This window comes from Melanostigma gelatinosum (assembly GCF_949748355.1).
Source record: "Melanostigma gelatinosum genome assembly, chromosome: 5".
Lineage (NCBI taxonomy): Eukaryota > Metazoa > Chordata > Actinopteri > Perciformes > Zoarcidae > Melanostigma > Melanostigma gelatinosum.
The window spans coordinates 15,471,547-15,481,057 of record NC_136638.1 but is presented as its reverse complement, the minus strand read 5'-3'; the positions used below and the strand labels follow the sequence as shown (position 1 = coordinate 15,481,057).

The 9,511-nt window shown below is 44.5% G+C and overlaps 1 protein-coding gene across 2 annotated transcripts in view; it reads left to right on the top strand.

Annotated features, from left to right (window-relative positions):
* Positions 1 to 403: 403 nt before the first annotated feature.
* csf1ra (colony stimulating factor 1 receptor, a) overlaps positions 404 to 9,511 on the top strand; it is an 11,505-nt gene continuing 2,397 nt past the window's right edge. Inside the window, exons 1-22 of one of the 2 annotated variants that reach the window (XM_079268341.1) lie at positions 404 to 510; positions 794 to 914; positions 2,444 to 2,725; positions 2,908 to 3,195; positions 3,304 to 3,440; positions 3,525 to 3,690; positions 3,778 to 3,979; positions 4,325 to 4,440; positions 4,573 to 4,684; positions 4,798 to 4,997; positions 5,204 to 5,295; positions 5,447 to 5,573; positions 5,794 to 5,898; positions 6,048 to 6,158; positions 6,319 to 6,481; positions 6,580 to 6,662; positions 6,795 to 6,898; positions 7,322 to 7,444; positions 7,545 to 7,656; positions 7,743 to 7,842; positions 8,757 to 8,868; positions 9,195 to 9,511. The exon at positions 9,195 to 9,511 is cut by the window's right edge and continues 2,397 nt beyond it. In XM_079268341.1, coding sequence (XP_079124467.1) covers positions 863 to 914; positions 2,444 to 2,725; positions 2,908 to 3,195; positions 3,304 to 3,440; positions 3,525 to 3,690; positions 3,778 to 3,979; positions 4,325 to 4,440; positions 4,573 to 4,684; positions 4,798 to 4,997; positions 5,204 to 5,295; positions 5,447 to 5,573; positions 5,794 to 5,898; positions 6,048 to 6,158; positions 6,319 to 6,481; positions 6,580 to 6,662; positions 6,795 to 6,898; positions 7,322 to 7,444; positions 7,545 to 7,656; positions 7,743 to 7,842; positions 8,757 to 8,868; positions 9,195 to 9,341 — 2,934 coding nt within the window. In that variant the 5' untranslated portion in view covers positions 404 to 510; positions 794 to 862 and the 3' untranslated portion in view covers positions 9,342 to 9,511. The remainder of the gene's footprint in view (positions 511 to 793; positions 915 to 2,443; positions 2,726 to 2,907; positions 3,196 to 3,303; positions 3,441 to 3,524; positions 3,691 to 3,777; positions 3,980 to 4,324; positions 4,441 to 4,572; positions 4,685 to 4,797; positions 4,998 to 5,203; positions 5,296 to 5,446; positions 5,574 to 5,793; positions 5,899 to 6,047; positions 6,159 to 6,318; positions 6,482 to 6,579; positions 6,663 to 6,794; positions 6,899 to 7,321; positions 7,445 to 7,544; positions 7,657 to 7,742; positions 7,843 to 8,756; positions 8,869 to 9,194) is intronic. The other variant, XM_079268342.1, reaches the window with a different exon arrangement.

Genomic DNA, 9,511 nt, shown 5'->3' with positions numbered 1-9,511 from the left:
ACTTAAATATAGGCTTTTTTTGACTTCTAAGAGTCCTTTGACTTTCCTTTCCTCTCCCACAATTCCACACTTGAGAAGCCTGGCAGCTATGATCCAGCAGTGGTGGAGGTGATTAGTCTCACCTCAACGGATGTCTCGGGAGAATTGTGCCTTTCTGTGGTAAATTGGAACTGGCTCATTAATTTGTTGAGCGTGATGTGCTGATCCGCCTCCCCACACACACACACACACACACACACACACACACACACACACACACACACACACACACACACACACACACACACACACACACACACACACACACACACAGTTCCCTCCACCCTCCACCACTTGCTGTCTGAAAAAAACAAATCATGTTTGCTGTGAGACTTCAGTAGTGAAGAGACTGTAAACAAGTAGACGGGAGAGGAAGGGCAGAGGCAAACAGAAAGGTTGAGTCAGCTCTGGATGCTGGAAACATCACACCCTGCTGGGGAGCGATCGTAGCCCTACATCTGACATCGGCAGGTGAGTACTTTTGAAATAAAGGACTGGTGCATAATTTGTCCGCTGTATTTTGAGATGAAGTGACTCATCAATTCCCTAATTGTAATCGTGGAGCGCTTTCTCAACATATTAGTCTGTTTCCTGATTTTAACGCACACTGAAGAAGATAAACATTGCAGAGGAATAGATAGCTGTTCAGCAGAGATTTGCAAAGCTGCTTTGACCAATCAGAAAAGTCGATGAGGGAGATGATTGATGGCACAATTTCAGAGGAGTTTTTCTTATTTCTCTCCTAATGCCACAGGTTTAAAGAAGAGTATTTGGTAGCACACAAACGTAAACATTCAAACTGCAGGTTTGGAGTTGATCCAGGATGCAGTCCTACCTCGCTCTGGTGCTGGGGATCGTGGCCTCTGCTGCCTCAGGTAAGGCCACACAAACGCTGACTGCCACATCTACAGCTACAGTGGCTATTGATTTAAACAGTCTGAAATAAAACAATGTGATATAAACAGGCATACTCATAGCATACAGAAGTGATTTTATTTTTTATTTTCATGTTGAAAGAAAGTCTTTGATATGTAAAAAAAAAAAAAGGTCCAAAAGGTTTGGATACGTTTTAGATGTATTCTTTAAATGACATATTTCTCTGCACCACAACTGACCAACTTATAAAAATACATACACGTGACTCCTCGTGTTTCACGCTCTAATGATTTCATGGTACATTTCATGGCATGAACTCGTGTTCAATGCAGAGGAGCCAAGAAACACTGCATGCTTCTCCATCTGAGATCCAACACAAGCTTTCTTTCTCTTTTTCCCCATTTTGGTTCAGCTCTGAACACGACATATGTGAATATCACCCGCCAAGCATCAAATTGCAATTTCATGTATTTGCATTTGAGCACATAAAAGTATCTGTTGTTTGGTTTATTATGGTTCAAGGAATTCATTTTGCCTTCTTATTATTGTATGTATTTGAGTCATGTTGTGGTTGGATGAATAGTTCATTTGGAGTATTGAACAGGGACTTTGAAGGAAAGGCAACTGTTTGCACTGACAGCCAGGAGGTTCAGAACTAAAACGCTGGTTTGTTTCATTCCTAGTTCTCCACATTATCTTGTGTGTCCAACAATGCTGAACATTGAATCTCAGTTCTGCTTCTATCTTCAAAACACACTGTTCAAACCCCTAAATAGACACTTTTATAACCTTTTCCGAGGGCGTAGACTGAACTCTAAATACGAGGCAGCTTCAGGTTAACAGGAAAGACATGTCCGTCTCTCCAGTGTCCAACTTGGACCACTTTTGGACCTCAAGTGGACCTTGAGATGGCGAGACCTTTTTTTGTGAGCACTGGAGGGCGTGGACCAAACTTGTTTTGGCAGTAATAGTAACACTAAAACAGTTTTTTTTAGCCCGTTCGCATTCCCAGGGTGTCAAATACCACACTTTGTGACACCACTCATCATCTGACACCGATGCACAAGGCACTCTAGTGTCTGCATCAGACCCTGTACCGGGATTTCAAGTAACTACAAAGTAAACCCATCCGCATCATTATTAGATCCTTAGAGAAAATGCTCCGGGAGAGTGATGAGGTAGTATAACGACCAACAGAAAACAGAGCCTAAGTAAAAATAGACGTAAAGAAGGAAGTAAGATGGACAGAGGGAGTTTCTCAGTGTCTGATATTTGTTTCCTGAACTAATGACATTACTTCCAAAAATAGATCTGAATCATGGCACAAGCGAGACAGCTCTGCGTTCTCAGTTTTAAAAAAATGACCAAAACAGAAACAAAGTCTCTACTTATCAATAGGGAAACACATAATATGTCAAAAATACTGTCTGATAGTTCCTAAAACGGAGTGTGTTTTGATGAACTAGTCCTCATCGTGTTTCCTTTCCCTAAAAAGTCAAATGATTAATTGATGAATGTTCCCTCTCAGCGGAATGGAGGCGTCCGGTGATCAAGTTCAACTCTAAGGTGGTGGAAAGTTCTGAGTTGGTGGTCAGACCTGGGACCCCTCTGGATCTGAGGTGTGAGGGCGACGGGCCTGTAAACTGGCAAACGAGGTTAGCCAAACACAGACGCTTCGTGTCCAAGGGCAACCAGAAAGTCCGCACCTTAAAGGTGGAACATCCCTCTGCAGAATTTACTGGAACATACAAGTGTGTTTACACGACTGGGTCGAAGCAACTCACCTCCTCAGTGCATGTGTACGTAACAGGTGAGGACAGATAAATGAGAAGAGAACAGTAGGACAAGCGTCCTTATGTTGACTTGTAAGTGCTTGGATGGAACATTGTCCACACTGGTTATTTCTTCTCTGTGATTGTTTATTAGATTCCCTCAGTGTCAATCTCACATTATTCCATTGCTCTGAATCGTCACCATGCCTTTCTTTACCAGATCCAAACCGTGCGTTCTGGACCAGCAGCACGTCCCTGCGGGTGGTGAAGAAGGAGGGTGAGGACTACCTGCTGCCCTGCCTGCTGACCAACCCGGCAGCCACAGACCTGGGCCTCCGCATGGACAACTGCACCTCTGTGCCACCGGGCATGAACTTTACAGTTTACCGGCACCGTGGTATTCTTATCCACAAGCTCCTCCCAGGCTTCAATGCCGACTACGTCTGCACAGCCAGGGTCAGAGGAGTGGAAATGATCTCCAAGGTCTTTTCCATCTACGTCATTCAGAGTGAGGCCACTTGGTTGTTGGGAATGACCACCCAAAGCTGTCACAGAGTCATTTCAAGTGATACATGCATCAAGTTTGATACTCATTAATAATTTCCTCTTGGTCTAGAGCTTCGTTTTCCTCCTTACGTACTCTTGGAGACCGATGAATATGTGCGCATTGTTGGGGAGGAGCTCACAATTCGCTGCACAACACACAACCCCAACTTCAACTACAATGTCACCTGGGAATACACCACCAAGTCGGTCCGTATGAAGAATTTGGAGCGCCTTCTTGATTGTTGTGGTAATCGTGATTTTAACTCAGACTTGTGCTCTTTTTGTCTTCAGAAACCAACTATAGAGGAGAGGGTTCGCTCCAGTGGAGAAAATCGCCTGGACATACAGAGCATACTGACCATCCCGGCTGTGGACCTTACAGACACAGGAAACATTTCCTGCATTGGCACTAATGAAGCAGGGGTGAACAGTTCAACGACATACCTGCTGGTTGTAGGTAAGCTACAAGAAACAATCGCTCCTGCTATGCCTCATAATGAAAAGCTTGGAACATTTATCAAACTATTTTGGTTCTTCTAAACAGACAAGGCCTACATCCGGCTGTTGCCCCAGCTGTCCCCTAAACTAGCCCACCAGGGTCTTTCAGTGGAGGTGAACGAGGGAGAAGACCTGGAGCTGACCGTGCTCATCGAAGCGTACCCCCAGATTACAGAGCACAGATGGCACACCCCAACATCTCCAAACACGTCCACACAGGAGCACAAGCTCATCAGATACAACAACAGGTACAACACCAAGCCCGGTGACAATGGAGAGCATGGCCCCGACGTCAAAAAGTGGTCTCCAAAAACATGTCAGCACAGTTTAAATGTAAAAAACAAAAACAAGAAAGAGTACCGCAGCACGGGCAAGCTACTCTGGTTTAGAAATATGCTGTATAAGTAAACAGGGTCCACGGTCATTACATTTCCTCGGGTCATGCTAGAGGGAAGAGTGGTGTGTTCTTTTGAATCTGTTGACCGACTCAGCGATGATACATTGGAACTGTCTGAATTCACGCCGCAGAATTAGTCACTTCAGATTCCTCTTTTTCTGAGTTAAAATATCCTTCCCCCCCCCTTTTTTTAAAGATACCATGCTACGCTGCAGCTGAAGAGAATGAATGCACAGGAGCAGGGGAAATACATCTTCTATGCCAAGAGCGTCTTGGCCAATGCCTCCATCACATTCCAAGTCCAAATGTATCGTAAGTGAATTGTAAACACAAATCAAATAAGTAAACACATTCAGGGAGTTAAGTTCAATGGTCAGAGCAAAATACAGCACATGTTTCTTTGAAGTTAGACTCTCTTTCCATGTATTTTCTTCTCACTGGTAGAGAGACCTGTTGCTGTGGTGCGATGGGAAAACATAACCACGCTCACTTGCACCTCATTTGGCTATCCTGCCCCCAGAATCATCTGGTACCAGTGTTTTGGGATCCGCCCTACGTAAGTATCCCTGCACAAAATGTCATTCGGTGTGGCATACTGTGCTTCAACTCACACTTTCACCCTCAACAATTGGTCCTTTGCCTGACTGTGTATGTTTTGCAATGAGGCAGGTGCAATGAAAACACCTCGGGGCTGCAGCTGGTGTTCCCTCTCCAGGCTCCCGCAGTGGAGGTCCAGAGGGAGGAGTACGGGGCCGTGGAGGTGGAGAGCGTCCTCACCGTGGGGCCGTCCAGCCGGAGGATGACGGTCGAGTGTGTGGCCTTCAACCTTGTCGGCGTCAGCAGCGACACGTTTGCCATGGAGGTTTCTGGTGCGTATCGCATCATTTCATCATCATTTGTTCCTTTTTAGCTGTTATGGAACTGCACAGTTATTTTGTTTCAATTTGTGAAGAAACAAGATACATATGCAAACGGTACACAACACCACGGACATTAGAGAACGTGAACTTGCATGACCCACAGTCAGTCCATGTAAGTTAAACAGTGAGTTCATGATCTATGTCTGATTGTGCAGACAAACTCTTCACTTCCACCTTGATTGGAGCAGCAGGCATTCTCGCCATCCTCCTTGTGCTCCTGGTTTTTCTGTTATACAAATATAAGCAGGTAAGTTGAACCTACATCCATTAAAACATACAGCAGTTGAAGTTGTAAAATATTGTTTAGACATTCAAATATTTCCATAGGACAGGGCTAGTCAGTTGCTGTGTTTTTGGTGGTGTGGTTTACTTCCATTTGCTCCTGTTTTCATCTTCAGAAACCCAGGTATGAGATCCGCTGGCAGATCATCGAGGCAAGAGATGGAAACAACTACACCTTCATTGACCCCACTCAGCTGCCTTATAATGAGAAGTGGGAGTTCCCAAGAGACAAGCTGAAGCTAGGTCTGCACCACGTAATCATAAATTGACTCAAATGCACTCATTTTGAAACACTTTTGAAACAATTATTCAGTGCTCTAGAACCATAGAGTAGAATAGTGAATGTAAACATAATACGATTAGAAGAAGAACATATCTGAAAGTTGATTGTGAAACACAAACAGACCTGATCTGAGCGGGTTATAGTCAAAATCCTTTCTCGTTATATCTTCCGTCTCACCAGGGAAGATCCTGGGTGCAGGAGCTTTTGGAAAGGTCGTTGAGGCCACAGCCTACGGCCTGGGAATGGAAGACAATGCGTTGCGTGTAGCTGTGAAAATGTTAAAAGGTGAGCCGATCTTAAGACCTTCATGATTAAACAGAGTGAGAGTGACCGGGAAATCTGAAAATCTTCCAGAGAAAATGTCACTGAGTGAAATCCTTGTGGCGCACGATCAGATAGGATCACAATGACACATCTGTCTTGTATTTCTGCAGCCAGTGCCCATTCCGATGAAAGGGAAGCTCTGATGTCTGAGCTGAAGATCCTGAGCCACCTGGGACACCACAAGAACATCGTCAATCTACTGGGAGCCTGCACTTATGGAGGTCAGACAGCAGCCTGCATTTGTTCTGTATCATGTTGGATGGAATCAGAATACAGCAAAAACATGTTTATGAAAAAAAAATCAAGTATATTCAAGTAATTTGCATGCAACCACGTTCTCCCTTGTTGAGAGGGACATGACATGATTTGTTTCCTCATCAGGACCAGTGCTTGTGATCACAGAGTACTGCAGCCTCGGCGACCTCCTGAACTTCCTTCGTCAGAAGGCAGAGACGGTTGAGAACTTTGTTATGAGCGTTCCCGACATCGTGGAGGGCTCTAATGACTACAAGAACGTCTGCAGTGAGAGACAGTATATTAGAAGGTATACGTCACCAGACATGTGCAGTCTGATGACGGAGGACTTGTGAAAAACATTCACATTGCTGACACCTTTCTTCTCTTGTGTTCTCCATCCAACAGCGACAGCGGGATCTCCAGTACATCTTCTAGTAGTTACTTAGAGATGAGACCCAGCCAGGTGCCAAATATCGAATCATCTCCAGGTAAAAAGCTCCCCCAATCCCAGTTTGAGTAAACACAAATGCATCCACTATGCAGCATCATGCGAGTGAAAAGCATCCGCCTTCCTGACCCTGTGTGTTACTAACATTATTCCCTGTCTCATTCTTGCTAAGACTCCGTGTGTGAGGAGACAGGTGACTGGCCGCTGGACATTGACGACTTGCTGAGGTTTTCCTTTCAAGTGGCTCAGGGCCTTGACTTTCTGGCAGCCAAAAACGTAAGTGATTTTACTGCTAAGAAGGATCTAAATGAACACACCAGAAAACATTACCGTCAACATTTACAGCAGTAGCTGCTGTGGTGTCCCCCGGAAGTGGATATCGCCGACACAACAAACTAAATCTTCAGGGGAAAAAAGGAACCAAATTTGCGTGAAAAAGGATTGCCTTTTATAGAATATGATGAATGAGTTTTGAGTTTGTTCGTGAGTGGCCTATAAGGGGTATTTCCCATTAGATTCTTTGTATTTATTGTCATAGTGGCAATGTATAGATTGGAATTCTTCATGCTGCATTGAGATACACTGCTCAGTGATCTTTTTGTCTTTTGATGTGGGAGACTACAACCCGAGACAAACTGTGTGTGTGCGTGTGTGTGTGTGTGTGTGTGTGTGTGTGTGTGTGTGTGTGTGTGTGTGCAGTGTATTCATAGAGACGTGGCTGCTAGGAATGTCCTCTTGACCGACCGCAGAGAGGCCAAGATTTGTGACTTTGGCCTGGCACGCGACATCATGAATGACTCCAACTACGTGGTGAAGGGCAATGTAAGTCCCTGAGTACACTAGAGCTAAAGTTTACTTCACATTAACCACGTTATAGTGTCCATAAAAAAACACTTTTGTGCTTTCTACGTTGTTCATGAAGGCCCGTCTGCCAGTGAAGTGGATGGCTCCAGAGAGCATCTTTGACTGTGTCTACACCATCCAGAGTGACGTGTGGTCCTACGGTATCCTCCTGTGGGAGATCTTCTCTTTAGGTCAGAACATGTGCATATGTACCCTATTTACACAAATGTATTTCACGATTTGCTTGCTAAACTTACAGTATATGGTTCTCTATCAGGCAAGAGCCCTTACCCCAGCGTGGCTGTGGACTCCAGGTTCTACAAGATGGTGAAGCATGGCTACCAGATGTGCCAACCAAACTTTGCTAAAGCTGAGATGTAAGCTCGACCCCTCAGCAACATAAAGCCTGATTCATAAAAAGATGAATCACTGCTGCTTTTTCCCCACAGATGCCCTTTCTAACACTTTACTTTACTAAAAAAGTTGAGTTTCAGTAATAGCAGCCTTTTCATCCACTGGTAAAATGTTAGCACATTGCTTATCAGACTCTGACCAACACGGGGGACAACTAGTAACATTTAAGTTGAAAAAGTTGAAGCTTTAACTATGACTGATTTATAATAAACAGTTGATCCGAAGTTGACTTCGATATTGAACAGTTCAAGTAGCGTTCTTCTCAAATGTTGATCTCGACAGAACAAAGATCACTTAGTCTTCTGCTCTAACATCTGAAATAAGTGACACATGAGGCAACCTCATGAAGTACTTTCATTATTCCTGATTTTAATTTACTTGCTTCGGGTTATCTCATAACCCCAAAACTTAACAAGCCTAAATTCCAAACTTAAGCAAAAATGAGTGTTTTCCCCAGTATCTCAGAGGGCCCCATGTGTGCTCATTTAGCGTGGCTGTCACACCCCCCCCCCCCCCCCCCCAGAATAATTGTGGAAACAGAGGAGACTGAATCTGAGTCAGGGCTTAATCATCCGTTGTTCTGCTGTGTGTCAGGCCTCAGTTCTGTCTGTTAGCCACATGATCTCAAGGCTAGGACGCCATGTAACTGCTATTTCATGGCAGCAAAATGAGACTGGAGGGGTTCTTATGAACGAGTCTCTTATCAAACTGCGTCACCACCTCCATAAACCTCTCCTTCTTTTTGGTCTAATTTGGTGTTGTATAGTTTCTTGATTTGAACAGTGCACAGTTTGAAATGTGTGCCATCACTGGTTTTTTTTTGTCCAGGGAACTCCTCTGAAATCTGTTTTGTAAGTATGGTTCACTTTTGTTTCAGCTACACGATCATGAAGATGTGCTGGAATCTGGAGCCCACAGAGCGTCCGACGTTTAGCAAGATCAGTCAGATGATACAAAGACTGCTCGGGGAGCAACCCGAGCAGGAACAGGTGAGTTAGTGGGACGCAGAGTTCAGCTTTGCCAAAACTATGCATGTGACAAAACATGTGACGCTATACGGCAGAAATGTCAGCAGGAAAAATAAATCTTCCCTCAGAAACAACAGATTTAGCCGAGCTGTAGAACCAATTACATTTCTTTTTTTCGGTATCATCTTATTTTAGTGATGTTCCCATGGGAGATACGCACAATTTTAAAACATATATATTGTTGAATGCAAGAATTTGTTCCCTTATCACACCATAACATTCAGATGAAGCTGATATTTTTGCTTTGTTGGAACTAGTCTCATCCTCCTAATGCTGCCTCCCCACAGCTAATCTACCAGAATTTGCAGCAGCAGGTCACAGAGGGTGAAGTGAGTGACGAGCCCAAGTGCTGCGACGGCCCCTGTGACCAGTCTTGTGACCACCAGGAGGAGGAGCAGCCTCTGACGAAGACCAATAACTACCAGTTTTGTTGAAAGCCCTAGCTGCCAATCAATCAGTAAATGAATCATCAACAAGCATCAGGAAATAGGGATCAGTTGTAGTCCTACGGTCTGTTCTAGCCGCCGGACAGTCGCAGAGAGAGTCGCCTTCACGGCTATTTTTTGCCTGCTGTGCCTGCTCGCCCATAGACGAGCAGCTGCAG